The following is an 18,621-nucleotide window of genomic DNA, read 5'->3' as shown; positions in this document are numbered from 1 at the left end:
CTAATGTTACATCTTGTGAAATAGTGATACCTAGGTATTTGTAGTCACAGCAGTGCTTTATCGTGATGTTATCGTCTAACATGAGATCTTTTTGTTCTACTCCAATGCACAGGTAATCTTTTTGTTTACTTCTAGACCTCATATATCATATGCTTCAATTAATTTTCGTGCCATATAGTTTAAATCGTCATAATCTTGAGCCATTATTACTTGATCGTCTGCAAAGTTGACTATATGCCATAGTGTTGGTGAGCGGTATCCCCATTCTCCTGCATTTTTGTTTCCATCTTTTTAAAGCACTTTCAAAGTATATTTTAAATAAAGTGGGGGACAGACAACATCCTTGCTTTAATCCTTTTGATGTTATAAATCCTGTTGTTATTTGTGTCCTTGCTTTTATTTTTGTTATTGGTTGGTTGTATAGCACTTTGACGGCTTTTATTAATTCTATATTAATATTCGTGCTTTCCATTGATTGGCACAGCTTCTTCAGTGGAACGCTATCGTAGGCTTTCCGTAGGTCGACGAACAACATATTAATTTCTTGATTCCGCGCCATCTTTTTTTTATTATCTGGGTTAACCCGTATGAAATCCTGCTTGTTCTTCTGCTTCATAATCTAAGTATTCTCTCTCGATTCGGTTCTTTAAAACCTTTCCATATATTCGATTCATAGATCCGGTTACAGCTATTCCTCGGTAATTTTCACAATTATTATTATCACCCTTTTTATGTATCATACTGAGGTATGATATCTTCTATTCCGTAGGGATTTTGCTTGTGTTTATGCATTCTTGAAATAGTTGTCGAAGACATTCGTAAAATTTGTTCGTTCCGTACTTAAACAATTCACCGGGTATATCTCTTGGTCCAGGTGCTTTGTTTCTCTTCAGCTGTTTACACACATTCTTAATTTCCTCTGTTATTAATCTTATTGGCGAGCCGACTATCGAAATTCTATCTTGGTTTTGATTTCCCTGTTCTTGAAATTCGACTCTATTCTCTATTAATAATATTAAAAATACTTAAATTTTAACTACAAAACAACTTAAATTTTGACATTCTTTTAATATGCCCTGTTAACTGGTATTTTATATACTCGTAATATTGTTTGTATATATGTATAAAATTAACATTGTTGCAGATCAAGGCTGGTGGCCACTTCTGTCTCAAAATATCGACGTGCAGCTTAGAGAACAAGGAATTATTCCGCGGCATTTCTTCAGGTTGGAGAAAACGTCGTCGAAAAAACGACTGCGAAGACAATTGAGCATATTGCGAAAAGTACCATGCCGGGGTAAGTGTTTTAGTACAGGTTTTTTTAATCATATCTACAAAATTTTGTCAATATGCCGTTAACTTATTTTACTGTTAATATGATATAATGTTTTGAAGCCATTTTTTTTCATGGCATCTTAATGTAATTTACTATTTTTGTTGGTAAGAAGTCACAATTTTACTTTTAAATTAAAAGTCCGGGCAGTATGTACTAAAAATAAACATTTTTGGATGTGAAGCATATAAACGCAATTTTTTGCATAAGTCGCTTCAAAATATCACTAAAAATTGATATTTTTCGCATATATCTCAAGAACTGTTGGTTTGAGAATAATTTTATATAAGACAAAAGTTTTAAAATCAAATTTTATATGCACTATTTTTAAATCATAAGAATTATTATTATTATTGAAAAAATACTAAAAACACAAAAAAGGCAGTTAAAAAAAAGTTTTTTTTTTGCCACTTTATTTCCCATATTAAAATCAAACTTAACACCTCCATATTTATTATACATAGACCTCCGAGAAAAACTATTTATTATGTTTAGTCATCACACAAAATTTCATCGATCAATTTCACACAATCGATTTAACCGTTTTTGCAAAATAATTTTGCAATCTAAATTTTTTTTTTCAAAATTATGCAGGTAAAAAAATCTAAAAGGTGTAGATACTTGAAAATTTTTTATAGAGAAGAATTTTTCAAACTTATTTTAAAAATTTTGAAATCCGTTAATTGGAAGAGGCTAGGGGATTTTTTAAAAAACTGCTTAAATTTTAGGCCAATAGACAATTTTAATAACTTTATCAATTTTTTGTACATTTAGCAATACGTTACTAATAACTTTTTTGTAGTCATAAGCAAGTGTAGGTCACCATTTACATCACAATATCGCTGAATCAGTATGTTGATGGCAAATAGTCCTTCTCGATTACCCATTCCATTTCGAAACCCGAACTTTGTCTATATAATCTGCTTCTCTAACTTTTTATAGAATACTAGATGTAGAATGCCAATACAACTTATGCTCTTCCACTAGTTTTATTATTTCTACCGGTATTTTGAAACCACTTGTTATATTTTTAGTGACCTTTTTAATGCTAAAATTTTTTAACATTTGTTACATTTATAACTTTAGTTTTTATTTATGTCATCTCTATAGCTCAAAGTTATTTCGAATGAATCTCAACTTCTTCATATCAAATCAAAATCTGCCAATGAAGTCCTCCTTAAGTCAAATATCCTATAACTCGTTTTTTTTTTGGCGTCTTTCTTGATGTTTGACTTATACAACATTTTATTGTTCATATAAAGGGTGTCCAAAAACTCTCCTGACAAACGCAGACCAAAGATTCGTCAGATAATTTTAAGACAATTTTACCTAATTCATCTAGCCCGAAAATGCTTCCTAAGGGAGCTAGAGCTCTTTAAAAATGGCGCTTTGTAATTACTTTTTTTTTAAATAACTCCAGAACGCTTTCATTTAGAAAAACTAAAACTGGTGCAATTATTTATCTTCCAGAGTTAAATCGATATTATTAATTAATACCGATCATAGGTGTCCGTTTTGGGTAGGTAAACGAATATTTTAACGCATAACTTTTTTGTTTTCACCTTTTAAGCATTCGTGATACCAGAATATTAAATTTTTAGGTATTCTAGTACTAAGAGGTGCTATTACTAGAAATCAGTAGAATAAACCACATTCTAGAAAAATCGATTTGAAAATATTTTGTTTTTTCATCGTAAAAGTTAAATTAATATTTTTTGCACTAATTCGCCGTGTACCTGCCAACATAAGTATATCCTTCGTTTTTCATTGTCAAACAGTGGTCAATTCGAGAAGTTTATTCTTTTGTTTTTTATTTTGTGGCATTCAAATATCATCATCATCATCAGTGGCATTACAGCTCGTTATGAGCCAAAGCCTTCTTCAGAACAATCTTCCATTCGCCCCTGTCTCTGGCAACTCTTCTCCATGCTTTAACTTCGATTGATTTTAGATCATACTCTATGTTATCTTGAACATTCAAATATAACAATTTTAATTCAACAACAATGGATTCTACTAATGAGGAATACGCTGATATGCTTTAGTTTATGGTGAAATGAGGTATAACACTCGAGAAGCACAACGTAGATACCCTGACAAACTTTCCAATCGTGATCCCACTTCATCATCACCATCGATGACTTTAACTTTGAGCGCGTTAGAGAATTTAAGTTTCTTGGAACAACAATACTTGAAGACAATAACGGATCACAGGAAATAAACAACAGGATCCAGGACGGCAACAAATGTCTTTTTGCCCTCCAAAACCTTATAAAATCGAAACAACTAACAAAACGTACGAAGATGCAAGTCTATAAAACAATCATACGACCCGTTGTGATCTATGGAAGCGAAACGTGGACGATAACAAAAGCAAACGAAGAGAGACTCTGTGTTTGGGAAAAAAAATCCTAAAGAAGATCTTTGGTCCTGTGCTGGATGAAGCATCAGGACAATATAGGATAAAAACTAACAAAGAGCTTGAAGAACTTAAGTACCCAAACGCCAACATCATAAAACAAAGGAAGACTGAAGAAGGGAGACCACGTGGACGCCCTCTTCTCCGGTGGCGAGATAATATAGCAGGAGACCTAAGCACTATGGGCATGGAGAATTGGATGGAGGTTTCTCACGACAGAAAACAGTGGAGACATGTTGTCGAGTCGGCTAAAACCCATGAAGGGTTGTAACGCCAAGGAGTAAGTAAATAAGTAAGTGATCCCACTCAATTAATTTGTACAGCTCTTCATCAACAATTAAGAGAAACAGGTTCAGTGGTTTCAAAAAATAATGGGCGAGATGATGATGTAACAGCAGCACATAAAAATGTTATTTTAATAAAAGTTGAGTAAAATCCAGAAATTAGTGTTCGAAGATTATCTGCCATGTATCAGACAATTTTAAAATCTTCCATAGAAAATATCTTACACAGCGAAAATTTAAACCTTTATTATTTTACAAAGGTACAAGCACTGCTACAAGGAATTTTTTCTGCTCGTGAAGAATTCGCTAGATGGTTACAAAATCAGAAAAATTAAAAAGATTTTTTCAGATACATTTTGTTTTGCGACAAAGCTATATTCACAAAAAATGTGAATTTTTATTGTGCATAATGCACAATATTATTCGTACGTTGATAACAATCCCCACGTTGTTCAAGAATTTAAGCATCAGCGTTTATTATAAACGTTTGGATAGGATTAGTCAACGATTATCTACCTGGGCATGTGGAATTGTCTGCTCGTTTAAATGGTGCTGATTACTTACATTTCCTGCAAAATGTTTTACTTCATTCGTTAGATCATGTGCATTTTCGGCAAAACTTATGGTTTCTACATAACGGCTGTCCGGCCCACTTTAGCAGGAATGTACAAAATCCTGCACAACTCTGGCTAAGGATACAAGATGCTTGCAACGAATTTAGAAATAACTCAAATAATTCAGCGTTTTCTAAGCAAAAGGGCAAATTTATACATAAACAGTAATGGTCATCAACATAGAGCATTTTTGTAACTATCTACTTTTGATACTTGTTCTTTTGTGTTAGTTTCATTCCATAATATTCGTAATAAATACTTTGTTTTTCAAACTCTTTAAAAAAAATTGTTTCAATTAAATTTTTTCTTCTTTTACCAAAATTTTTGGATTTTTGGATTTATTGAAACAAAAGATAATTTATGAAATTAATTAAAGTACGTATTAATTTAACTTTCATGACGAAAAAAAGAAAAATTTTCAAATCGATTTTTCTAAAGAACGGTCTATTCTACCGATTAAGAATACCTTTTAGTACTAGAATACCCGAAAATTCAATAATATAGTATAATAAATGCTTAAAATTTAAGACAAAAAAGTTATGCGGTAAAATAACCGTAGACCTACCCAAAACGGACACGGTACCGCAAATTCGCAATAAATGGAATCGATTCAACTATGGATGTTTTTGTTTTACTAGCTAAAACCGTTCTCGTGGTATTAAAAAAAATTATAAGGCGTCATCTTCAAAGAGCTCTAGCTTCCTTAGGAAGCATTTTCTAACTAGGTGAATTGGGTTAAATTATCTTAAAATTATCTGAGGAATTTTCGGTCTTCGTTTGTCACGAGAGTTTCTGGACACCCTGTATATACTTTTATCGTTCCTAACGACCAAAAATTGCACTAAGCCGCACTCATTGAAAGATAAATATCATTTCCTAGTAGAAAGTTCATGCTGAATTGATGCATCCAATCTACGAAAATTATTTTAAAAGATTTTAAATGTCAGAAATATTGTCCAATAATTCAGACTTCACAATGCCATTAACAAAAGGTATCGAAAGTATATTGCCTTTGTTATAAGTTATCTTACTTCGAGTGGTAGCCTGGTGTCATTACCTGCTATATTATTTTTAGTTATATTTTAATCATCTACATCAATATATTTTCGAATACTGACAAAATCAAAAGACATCATTTTATAATTTTAGAACATCAAAGAATGATTAATAGTCCCACGAACCATTACTCATTCGGTGAAACGATATTAAAATTGAATTCATATAATAGATCAAATGAAAATATTGGTTTTTAATTTTGTATTTAAACGAATTTCAATCTGAAAACCGAACGAATAAATAAAAATTATACCTTTTTAATTTGTTTCTAGAGGTTTCATTTATCATTCAATCTATGTTATGCTAACCAAACATTGTCAGATATTTGGGTAAAGCTTTAAATGTTTTTTATTGAAATATCATAATCTTCTTGTACCTGTCCATTTATTGGAATAAAATAATAAATGACTTTCTATGTAAATAAATGGAATAGTATGATGATTCTTTCGGAATATCTGTTATCCAATTTTTATTTATATTAAATTCTTTATTTGTAAATTAATTGAGGTAATTGAAGTGCTATATTGGTAACAATATCAACGTTTCAAAATTTGTATTTACGCAGTGCTCCTGCCAGCTGCTGTCCAAATTAGAATACGTTTTATTTGTCAACGGTCCACCACAAGTTTTGTAAAATTTTTCAGGTAAGGTTCGCGACCCACATAAGGTCGGTCTTCTTTAATTATTATTAAATAATTATTAAATATTCTACTTAATTACTCAAAGCAGTTCTCAAAGCTCTTTTTTTATTGTGGTAAAGTTTATAAAATTTTAATACTTTTAGGGTTTTAATGGTTTTTTTAAAATCAGGTTGTGGGCCTTATTGGGTACAGTGATTCGCAAAAAGACCCACCAGTTGATCCAAATAAGACCCACTTGTGTGTTTTTTAGTTGTTGTTTAATCCACGTCAACTAATAATAGATCCAGTTCAGAATATTCGGTTTGATATTTTAGATTTAACTAAAACGTAAATATTTAAACTCCTCAGTCTTAAATACTGTTTGTCAATTCAACTGTAATTCAAAAATATTCGGAGCCCAGACAGGTCCTGCTTAGAACTTTTTGTCAAGGCCGAACATATTCAATTAAACCTATTGTTTATCGTAAATTTATTTCATATTAATTTTTAAAGCATTGTTCAAGAAAATATAACTAGATGTTTTACTCGCTCTCTACACAGAATACGAACTAAAAGCTAAAAAACGTTAACAAAAAGGCAAACACGAGAGGACAGGAACAGACAAAGCACTAACTTAATTAACTCGGTGATATCATTACGGAAGAGAATGAAATTTACTCCTCGCGGGAAAAATAGAATGGGCAACAAAAAGTTTTCTTTTGTGAATATAATTCATAACTGATGACTTTTGATAAGGAACGAGAAGCAGTATTTATGTTTATAATTTTCCTTTTATACTGAAAATAGGTTAAAGAAGACAGAATCAGCATTGTATTTTATACTTTTATGATAAATTAATCTTCTTCATTACAGGGATTATCCATTTCTTGCCTGTTCCGAGAAGTTTGCCATCAAACTTCGTTCCATTTTTCTAAAGACGTTCTATACTTCTTCCTACTCCTTTTTTTATTTTAGAGGTTTTTCCATTAAGCGATTTTCATTAATTTTGTTTATATGTTAATTCCGTTTTGTTCTGTACTATTTTATTTTCTTACTAGAATGTAGCCCGATTCTAACGTAACGGGATTCAAAACATATGATGATCTACTAAAATGCTTTTGTTTTGCCACACCAAAAATTTTCTACGCAGATTTATTTTGATATTGTAAATGTATGAAAAATGCAAAATAAAACGTTTAAAGACGAATAAAAGTGTAAAGTTTTAGTCTAAACATTGTAGACAGCAGATTTAATGTTAATATGATATAAACATACATAAGAAAACTGGTTGTGCAATACGAAAATTTCTATTTTTTAAAATAACCGCAGACAATACAAATAAATTACAAAAATTATACAACTGTTACTCGACAACAAAAATTTACATTGTAAAGATAACTAATCAAAGGTATAAACATCAAAGATAAATACTTAAGCTACAAAGACATGTTCAGGTAAATAAATCCCAACACGTTGCAGAAAACGTCACTCGCTACACAGATAATATTAGTTTTTGTGGAAAGGTGGCGCTGGTTTGTTTTCGTTACGGATAGACAGACAGATAGACGGACATAATAAGCAAATTATATATATATATATATATATATATATATATATATATATATATATATATATATATATATATATGTATATATGTATATATATATATATATATATATATATATATATATATATATATATATGTATATATGTATATATATATATATATATATATAAATTGATGAATCGAGTAAATATTTCTATATGGCAGAGTTTTGTAATTTCTTTCACTCTTTTGAAAAATATCATTTCGCTATCTTGGATTCTAGAAACATTTCTTTGTGTCATTACTTAGATTTCAGATCCATGGATCCAGAAATAGACCTACTCTATTATTTTTATTTTAATGAGATATTTGCCTTCAAAGTATATACCTTGGGGGTTAGCGTGAGAATTGGCGCGGGGATTGGCGCAGGGGTTGGAGCAAACATTTTTGACACACCATGTTTTAGGAGGATTTTTATTGACGGGTGGGTATGAGACGGGTCTCATAAAGAAAACACGGTCATCTTCACCCGTCAATCAAAATGCTACTGTTAGAAATATTCGCATAAGATAAAGCGCTTATCCATCTTGTCCTATGAAAAAAGGGTATTGGTACTAAAAACCAGAGTTAGCTCTGATAACAATATATTTTACAAAAAAAACAGATGATTTATAATTCATTGTCTGTAAAAAATATGTTGTCTTGTTCTTCAACATCATTGTCGGCAACTTGCTTCTTCTTCCTCCTGTTCTTGGGATGAGCTGTTGTTAGTTCTTTGTAAAAGTTTTGATAAATTGTACCTTAATTATATAATATTAAGATCTTTGTACTTATCTGGATTGATTAAATTTTGTTGTACAGCAAGGTAAAAGAAACAATACCATCTTCTGTATACCGATTATTTTTGCAACAAGTAATTTATCACGTGGCTATTATAAAGAGGTAAGAATCTGCTATATCGACAATAAGAAAGTTCCTACTAGCTTTTTTCACAACTTTTCATCAGTGCTCTGGAACTAATACCCAAGCTTTAGCAAGTACGGCACAATCCTGGTCACATTCCATGTGCCAATCCTCACGGTAACCCCTCAAGATATAGACTTTGAAGGCAAATATCTGATAAAAACAAAAATAATAATAGAGTAGGTCTATTTCTGGATCCATGGATCATAAAGAAATGACCTGACACTCAATCATTGTCGAGTCAATAAATGGTGATTTATTGACTCTACAATTGTCTTAATAGGAGCACTCTTATTCTATTATCTGCAATTACATATTCTCAATAATTAAAGGTAACGTTTCAATATATTTAAGTGTGCAAGATGCCCGTTTCTTGCAATCTCAACGACCTTAGCTCGTTTTAAGTCGTGGACGCAAAAATTGTACACCTTACTGCAAGTGAGGTGTGAAGTTGGAAGAGTTTTTTCCACCGCTACCACTTTTCACCACTGCTGTCCTTAGGTCATCCTTGAAACGAGTTAAAACTTCAGTTTTCAATGTCTACATCCCAGACGAGGACGGAAAGAGGTTGGAGGCGGAAAGTGTGCTGACTCGATTAAGGGTCAGCAACCGAAAGCTCAACACCCTTATATGGACCGTTTTGGGCAAAACACCTGCAGAAAAAGGGCAGGTATGGGTCCTCTCAATGGACAAAGAGTCCTTTGAGGAACTCAACAAACTTCAAATGTGTCCTTACTTTGGCATCGGAAGAATTAAATTCCGTGTCAAGGATGATGGGTACTATAAGAAGGCTGCAGAGGCCGGATCATCGGGGTTGCAAGGCGTAACTGTCGCAACCTCGGCAGTCAAGGCTAAGCAAAAAAGAAAAGAAGTAAAACCTTCAGAGAGGCAAAGCTCTAAAGCAGCGCCAAAGAAGGTTAACACTTCGACCAAACACAAGGCTCGCCCTAAGGATGATAAGTCGAGGGAAGGAGCTAAAGAAGGAATAATCCCGAAAGGAAGTCCGTACCAACTTGCAGGGGAGTGCTACAAACCCGCCCAGAAGGCTAGAAGCCACTGAGCGGGTGGCCGCTCCCATGGAAGGGGTAGAGGACACGGGAAAACCCGAAAGTTAGCCTTCAGTTTAGAGGAAGGCAGAGTAAAGGTCCTGCAGGTCAACCTTCATCATGCTAAAGCTGCGTCGGCGGTTTTGTGCAGAAGGTTTGACATGGAAGGCCTGGACTTGGCCCTACTGCAGGAACCATGGCTCCACGGAGGGAATATTGCAGGCTTGAAGCCGCAACAAGGTAAGTTACTATACGATGCGAAAGGAGAGACACCTCGAGCATGCATTGTATATGGTAACGAAGTAAACTGTACACTGATTCCGGATCTTTGCTCCAGAGACTTTGTTACAGGTATTTTAACCGCTTTCACCGAGGAAGGTAGTAAAAGATGGTTGGTCTGTTCTGCCTACTTCGCTGGAGAGAAGGTCTTCCGCCCAGGCATAGTAGAGGACGTTATAACCTACAGCCGAAGGGAGAACCTTCATCTAATACTGGGATGTGATGCCAATGCCCACCATCTGGCATGGGAGAGTACGAACATCAACAGTCGAGGTGAGTCTTTACTACAGTTCATCTTAAGCATGGGTTTAGAAATAGCCAATATAGGAAATAAACCTACCTTCGTTACAGCCACGCGCAAAGAAGTCTTAGATGTAACACTTTGCAGTGAAAAAACGTACGATACTATAAAGAATTGGCATGTGTCAGAGGAACCTTCATGTTCCGACCATAGGCACATTCGATTTGATTTAATTACTTCGACTCGAATGGTGGCAAGGTTCAGGAACCCGAGAGAGACGGATTGGGAAGGCTATAGAGGCTCACTCGAGAAGTCTCTTGAGGGAGGAATCGGCACCATAAAAAATACGGAAGATCTCGAACTGACAGTCGAAACGGTGAGGGGAGCTGTTCTGGTCGCTTACCAGGAGAATTGTCCAGAGAGAGAAAAGAAAGGAAAGAAAAACACACCCTGGTGGAATGAACACTTACAAAAGCTTAGGGCAGATGTAAGAAGGCTATTCAATAAAGCCAAATTCAACCAGGACTGGGCCATTTATAGAGAAAAACTGACGCAATATAATAAGGAGATCCGAAAAGCCAAAAGAGACTCGTGGCGAAAGTTCTGCGAGGAAGTCGAAGAGGCTCCCGCATGTTCCAGAATCCACAAGGTCCTGGCTAAGGATAGTATTGCGAATCAGGTCGGCCTCTTGAAGAAAGAGGACGAAAAGTATGTAGAAACCCTGGAGGAAAGCTTAATAATGCTCACCAAGGTAAATTTTTCCAGCTCATCCATTGACAATAATCCTTCGGTAGAGGTAGCTCATCCCAGAAGGCCTACTAAGGCGGACTAGAAGTTAGCTACCGACATCACGAGACCGGAAAAAGTCAGGTGGGCCATCAATAAATTCCAGCCATACAAATCACCTGGAATGGACGGGATTTATCCAGCCTTGCTACAGAAGGGACAGGATGTAATCATCCCGCATCTAACAAAGATCTTCAAAGCTAGTTTGGCATGGAGATATATTCCAACCGCATGGCGAAGGGTGAAAGTCACATATATCCCCAAGGTTGGTAGGGTAATGGACCAGACCCCCAAGTCATACAGACCAATAAGTCTATCCTCTTTCCTAGCAAAAACGCTGGAAAGATTGATAGACAGGTATATTAGGGACGACGTGCTGATGGAGAATCCACTTAGCGATCGCCAATATGCATACCAGCCAGGAAAGTCAACTGACTTGGCGCTGGATGATCTTAACAGACTGCTCTCAAAGTAGCTAGATGACAAGGAGATAGCGGTCGCGACGTTTCTGGACGTGGAGGGAGCGTTTAATAACGTCTCCTTCGAGTCTGTAACGGACGCGCTTAAAAGAAGAGGAGTTCCTGCCTTCATATGCTAGTGGACAAAGGCGACCTTAACAAACAGGATCATTGTGTCCTCGTTAGGTGAAGCCACTATTGAAGCGAAGGCAGGAAGCGACTGCCCACAAGGTGGAGTTTTATTCCCATTACTGTGGGCTACGCTTATGGACGACCTACTTAATACACTGTCCAGGGAGGGTTTTTACTGTCTGGGTTATGCGGACGATTTGGTAATTGTAGTCCGAGGACGCTTTACCAAAATAATTTCGGAGAGACTTTAAGTCGCTCTGAGGGTGGTGGACAGCTGGTGTGAGGAAGAAGGCCTGAAGGTTAACCCTAAAAAAACATCTGTTGTTCCCTTCACCAGAAAAAGAGCACTGCAAGGCTTACAGCCACTAGTGCTCAAGGGAGTAGAAATCCCATTCACAAGTCAGGCCAAGTACTTAGGTGTAATATTCGACCAGAGGCTGACATGGAATGCACACATTCATAAAGTCACACAGAAGGCCACTATGGCCCTGAACACATGTAGACGAATGTGTGGTAAGAATTGGGGGTTAAATCTTAAAATGAACCTCTGGTTGTACACAAGGGTTATAAGGCCCATGATAACTTATGGTTCAGTGGCGTGGTGGAACAAAAACAGTCCGGGGCGATTCGATTGCTCAGTAGCACACAAAGGCTTGCATGCTTGAGTGTTACAGGAGCCATGTCTTAATTAAAGTTTAAATTTTATTTGGCAGTCTGTCTGATAAATTGTTAAGATGATGCTACAAAATGTACCAGTATTTGGAGGCCACCAAGAGAACCTATTCCATCAGAAGATTTTTGCGACAGGGTAATATTTACAGGTGAGAAAATTTTTCAATCTTCTAAATAGAGTAAAATTATGGTGTATATACCAGATAATAATAGATTTAATCCTCTATATGTTGATAGATATCGAGCAGCTGATCATTTTAGCGCCAATGTATGGGCATGGATTTTATGTAGAGGAATGGGGATGGTATTTTGTATTGATGGATGGTTGGGCAGACTTATCTAAATATTCCAGAAAACATCATGTTTCCCAGTGTAGAACAGTTGTATCCAGAAAATAATTTTATCCTCCAACAAGATAATTATGCTGTTCACATGTTCACACTGCAAATATAATATACCAGTGGCTCAAGAATAACAACATAACAACAACAAGAGCTGTGGCACGGTACACAACAGGTTTGGGAAGAACCCTCTGAAGAAGACAATTCCATAGTTCCTTTCACGCAGATGGACCGAAGACTACAAACTGTCGCAAACTGATATTATAAAATAATAATTTAATTTTTACATACATAAATTTAATATAGTTTTGGTCTTAACCAAAAAAATTAATTAATAGAAAAACTGTAGTTCTGCTTGTGTTAAAATGTTTTGCTGCCTATGTCTATGAGAGTGTCCAGTTATCTTTTAATTTGGTTACAATTTTTGCTTTAATATATTATTGAGTTAAGTCGTTTTGTTTTATTCCTTAATAATAATAATAAAAATAATAACAACAACCCAATTTTATGTAAAAACTATCATTTATATACTGTTTATAAAATGCAGGAATTCAAAATAATAACAAAATTTAGGACTTAATACTTATTACAATTTATGAATTAACATATGTAATCAATTGTTTGTTGTTTGTTTGTTTATTTTATTATTTGTCTATCATAATAAATATAATACAATGTCAGACCAATCAAATACACTGCTCAAAATGATCAAATCTTACTAAAAGTCGTATCAGTTTTTTTAGAACCAGCTGTACATTTAGACGCAGATAATTTTGAAAAATTTTACAGCAGAAATTAAATGAATTTTTTTTTGTTTGTACAAATTATGTTCTTAGATTTGGCCAATGGTGCGTATAAGCACCACGTCGTAATTCAAACATTTTTTGAAAAACTTTAAATTTTTTTGTAGATATGTTATAAATAGTGTTCATTAACACGGAAAAATAAAACTTATAAACTTTTAGTAGAGTTGATTTAAATCGTTCAAGTCTAAAATTAAATATTTAAAAATTAAATAATAAGAATATTTTAAAACATTTAGTATAACTAATAGGGAGTATTTCGTAAACCATAATAATTATTAACGGAAAATTAAATTTCAATTTTACCCTATTCAAAGAAAATGCGAAAAGTAACCCCGCTGGCTCTTAAATCTCAGTCTTTTGATTTTTATTTACAGCAATTTTATGATACAGAACGATTCGTTCCTTAAATTTAACCGAAATTCAATTTCAGAAATACTCTTAAATATTCTTTATGGCCTGTTGTACAATAAAACCAACCTTTTCTTTAAGAAATCTTCGGCGTTTCCAGTTTCTGGAAATTGCGGTCAGTAGATAATCGGTAACAAAGTTCTTTCGTCCCAGTAATCATGATTTAGCGAAAACACGGAATGAAAAATAGAGCCTGTTTTTGTATAAAATTATAAAATAGGATGACAGTAAATTGAAATTTATTATATTTATATATACACACACGTTTATTTTTAATTTATTTTAGTTTATTTAATTTAAATTTTAAATATTCATTTATTTAATTAAATTGAATGTTTTTTTTTAAAATAATCAGCAATGAAAAATATCAAATGTTTTTAAAAGTAGGTTAGTATTTTTTTTATCAAATTTTGGTGAGGTGAGATTTTTAAAAAATTATCGTGATTTAGGGTCTTCAAAGTGTCTGTTTCAATGAAATGTATATATAGAAAAGTAAATAGCTAGTCGCAAAACAGTGTGTAGTGAAAAATAGAAATAATAAAATGATAGTTGCTCACACAACCAAAGAAACCATTTATTATTACTGATGTTTTTGAAAGCCGATAAAAAAGTAGAAGCACACGTGACAGTAATGTTCCATTTCTAACTAGATAATTAGTTGATAGGGCATAGCCGGATAACAATTGAATCGGTCATTTCAAAAACAACACAAGTCACATATTCCTAATTTTACAGGAGAGCAAAAAAACTAAATAGTTGAAAGATGGATGAAATTGATGACCTTAAAATCCAAAGTTATATTGTAATTGTGTTTCTTATCATATTGATCTACAAATCGTCTCGAAAAAAATAAAGGTTTTTTGAAAAATGACTTTTAAAATATTGGACTAATGCTATTTTTGCATGAAACGAAAAATAAAAACAGAAATACAACCATTTATTTTTTTATTTCGAAAGTATAGTAACTACAAAAACTGGTAATTATTAAATAATAATATTATGGAACAAAATCAAATTCATACTGGTAGGCCACTGGAAAATTTTCTCGTAAAATGGTTTATATTTTTCTAAAATGCTGTTTTAAACTTGCTTGATATTTGCAATTTTTTTGGGATTAATGGCTACAGCATTATTTGGGTAAGCTAATGTGTTGGTAGCAACACGGGGCCTTTGGTTTTGGAAAGACGAAACGTATGACTAACGAAACCGTCAATAAAATCGTGAGTCACAACTGTACCTTTTGCATGATTATCGTATTGAAATGACACAAACGACGATGGAGAGAAGCTGCGTTTTGTTGCTTTTGTACCTTTGAACCTAGGCTTTCATTTGAGAGGCAGTTTCGCTTGTAATATGTTAGCCACCCAAAAACGGAAAAATTTGTCCCAGCTCCAGCCATAAGGCAATAATATTGGTCTGGCACATAAATTGTGTCATGCTTCCTAATTTTTGATTTCAGCAGCCCAAGATCTCGATCATTCGGCGAAAATGAATGTCCTCTGATTGGAAAGTAATGGATTATTTTGAAAAATCTGTCTGTATCCGTCAATGAGCACAAAAACCGGATCATCGTATGGTTCTTATTTTGTCCAGGAGAGTTGTCGCTGAACAAAAATACTTCTTGTACGTTATCGGGGAAAAAAGTTTCAAAATAATGGGACAACATGGAACAAAATTCATTAGCGCCTTTATTGGCTTGACCTTCTTGATAAACGTAAAACACAGATTCCTTGGTTTTAACATTTTTTGTACCGAAGCAGTTCACCTATAGTTGACGCAAATAAAATATCTTTCGTATCGATATACAGGCCAGAGGAAGATTTTGCATAAAATCGAACGTGAGAACAACTGCGGCCTCTCAATTTTCACAAATATCTCTTACAAAATTTATCTTCTTTTATGAACCGCTAGTTTAGCTTCTGCGGTACGTTTGGCATGTGCTCCTAGGAACTAGCTGTTGATTTTTGTAACCAATTCTTCGCACTTAATAAAGGTATCAACTTGGGGTCCACCAAAACGCAAAGAATTTAAAATATTTTGCGTAGTATTTATTCTTAACATCCACATTTGGATGTTTTTCTTTAAAAAGACTATGCATGGTTTTGACATCTATTTGGTATTCCATTTCGGGTGTTATCCTCGCCTATCACAGGGGGTCAAATACTTAAAGTTGGTGATCGACGAGCGAGCCATAATACCGCGGTTTTAAGAACGACGGTTTTACTCGCGGCTCGTTAGTGCTGATCGACTAGCGAGCAAAACAGCCATTGTCAACCGTCCACAGCTAACATGTCGTGTTCAACTGAAAGTGAAGTTTTATATTACCTCGCTATAGCATACTACGAAATTACAAAAAAAAAGCGGAGACGTCCTAGACGTTGAGTATTTAAATGTTTAACATATGCGTTAAGTCGAGTTGTTTTGTGTTTGTATTCTGGCGATGTACATTTCCATAAACAAACACATTCTCGTCAACAATATATAAATTCTAATAAAAAGTCGTGGCTGAGAGTACGCATATCCATGATTAAAAACTGATCTTTTCACTTCAACGGTCGCTGAAAACTGCCGGTTTTGCTCACCAGTAGTGATACACGCGCGTTTTAAATGACGAGCCAAGTAAAAAATAAAACAAACTGACGAGCCGCGAGCCAGGCTCGTAGGTATATAAAACCGCGGTATTGCAATGATACACTGACGAGCTTTACCGACGAGCCACAAAACCGCAGTTTTACTCGCCTGTCGATCATGGCCTTAAGAAGCAAGCTGCAAATTCTTGTTACACGACCTTCTGATATCCCATAAATCAAAGTAAAAGCCTTTTTATAGACCTCTTCGTTCTTCTTTCGAGTTGGAACATGATAGGTGACTTGAAATTCTTTCAACACTGCTTCTTCTTTTCGGGCACGGTGTCTCTGAACAGGCACCTTTTCGATATTTTGCTGCAAGAATATATCTTGCTCATTTTTGGTGGAAAAGTTGTTTAGTGTGTCAACACAAAAAGCCAATTCTTCTTCAGAAAATTTTTGGAAATATTTTGCTCTGCATCTAAAAAGAAAAGAGATTTTTAAGAAACGGTGAAATTTCTAGAACACTATAACATAAAATAAGTTTGTAGCTAATAAATTCCTGTATAGTGATATTAAACCTCTCATTAATATTACAAAAAACTCAGATTTTTATCCTTGGAACAAGTGTTTATTGAATTGACACTAAGTTTATATTTTTAAATTTTGCAAAATAAGAACCTTTACTACAATATTAAATTATTGTAGTTTGTTTATTTATTGCGAAAAAAATATGGTTTTATTAATGAAATATTAAAATTGCTAATAAAAACAGTTATAAACAAACCTCTGTAAACCACATAATAGCATAAATTATTACTTACGTGCATTTAGGTCCTAGAGATCTAGCTGGTACAATATTTCCTTTAGAGTTAGTGTGTTGTAAACCTTTAACTTTGGCATTACGGCATTACTGACATTCCTTCTGTATTTATCTGGATTGGGTTTTCTCTTTTTTAAGGGTAAATGTTCATGTACACTATCGTCAGATGAAGTAGGCATATTATTTCTTTGTTTAAATAACAAAAAACCAATAAATTTAAATTAATCGTTGTCAAGCACTTAACCTCACAACACAAGACATTAATAAAAACTGAAATAAAAACATGGTAACATAAACGACTTAACAATCATACGATCTCGGCTACCAACCAAATTCTTAGAAATTATGTTTACAAATTCACAACAAAAACTGCATACGCCCTGAACTCGCGTTGTTTTTGCACAGACCTTCAATTTTAGTTGTAGAGTATTTCGACAGATTATTTACGGACTGGTGTCGTTTTTGCACACAACGTGAGTTTATCTTAGAGGAGTCTATTCCGCAGAAAATGTTAGTTTCTGAAAATTTTGGACTTATGCACTTTTTGAAATGACCGATTCAATTTTAAAATTAACCAAGGGAAGGAAAGGGAAGGCAATTCCATATTTCAAAAATTGAATATTTTGGGGTATTGTTTGAAATGTCAAAAAAAGAAGATTCACCAAATGTTAGCCCAAAATATTGACACATAACCTTAAAATTCCATAAAACGTCAAAAATCATGTTTTGGCCATAATTCGCTTAATTTTTTACCAAAATAATTTTGTTGTTTTAAATTAAAAGGTTTTTACAAACTAAAAAGCTCTACAAAACTATTTAAACGAAAATGAGAATTGGCCTGCAATTTAAATCGATTTGAACGTTTAATAAAAAAATTACAAAAAATATGGATCGTTCGAAAAAACACGTATGACTAAACCATGTTTGTAACAATATGGCATCCTTCATCCTGTAAACAGGCGTTGGGGTCAATGTGTAACGATAAGACTCCCAAAGAGAATTGAAATAAAATAATACCTCAACCAACTATGAAAGCTTATCGTCTATGCTTCACCTAGCTCAGTCGCTCAAGTGTGAATTCGTATTGTCTTAAACTATAAATTAAACAATGAAAATTCAGTTGGTAACAAATAAAACAATAAATTAACTAGTTATATTTATTTAGCATAAAACAAAATAATTATACTTAGTTTGCACAAGCAAACCCTGCCTAGAGCTTTATAATAA

At 33.8% G+C, this 18,621-nt stretch overlaps 1 protein-coding gene across 1 annotated transcript in view; it reads left to right on the top strand.

Annotated features, from left to right (window-relative positions):
- Positions 1-18,621, top strand: part of LOC140433947 (retinal guanylyl cyclase 2) — a 518,935-nt gene that overhangs the window by 197,211 nt on the left and 303,103 nt on the right. The window contains exon 7 of the mRNA XM_072521918.1: positions 1,145-1,297. Within this exon, the coding sequence (XP_072378019.1) occupies positions 1,145-1,297 (153 nt within the window). The remainder of the gene's footprint in view (positions 1-1,144; positions 1,298-18,621) is intronic.

This window comes from Diabrotica undecimpunctata, chromosome 2 (genome assembly GCF_040954645.1).
Source record: "Diabrotica undecimpunctata isolate CICGRU chromosome 2, icDiaUnde3, whole genome shotgun sequence".
Lineage (NCBI taxonomy): Eukaryota > Metazoa > Arthropoda > Insecta > Coleoptera > Chrysomelidae > Diabrotica > Diabrotica undecimpunctata.
Note: the sequence above shows the minus strand (reverse complement) of the source record. Positions and strands in the feature narration are given on the sequence as shown.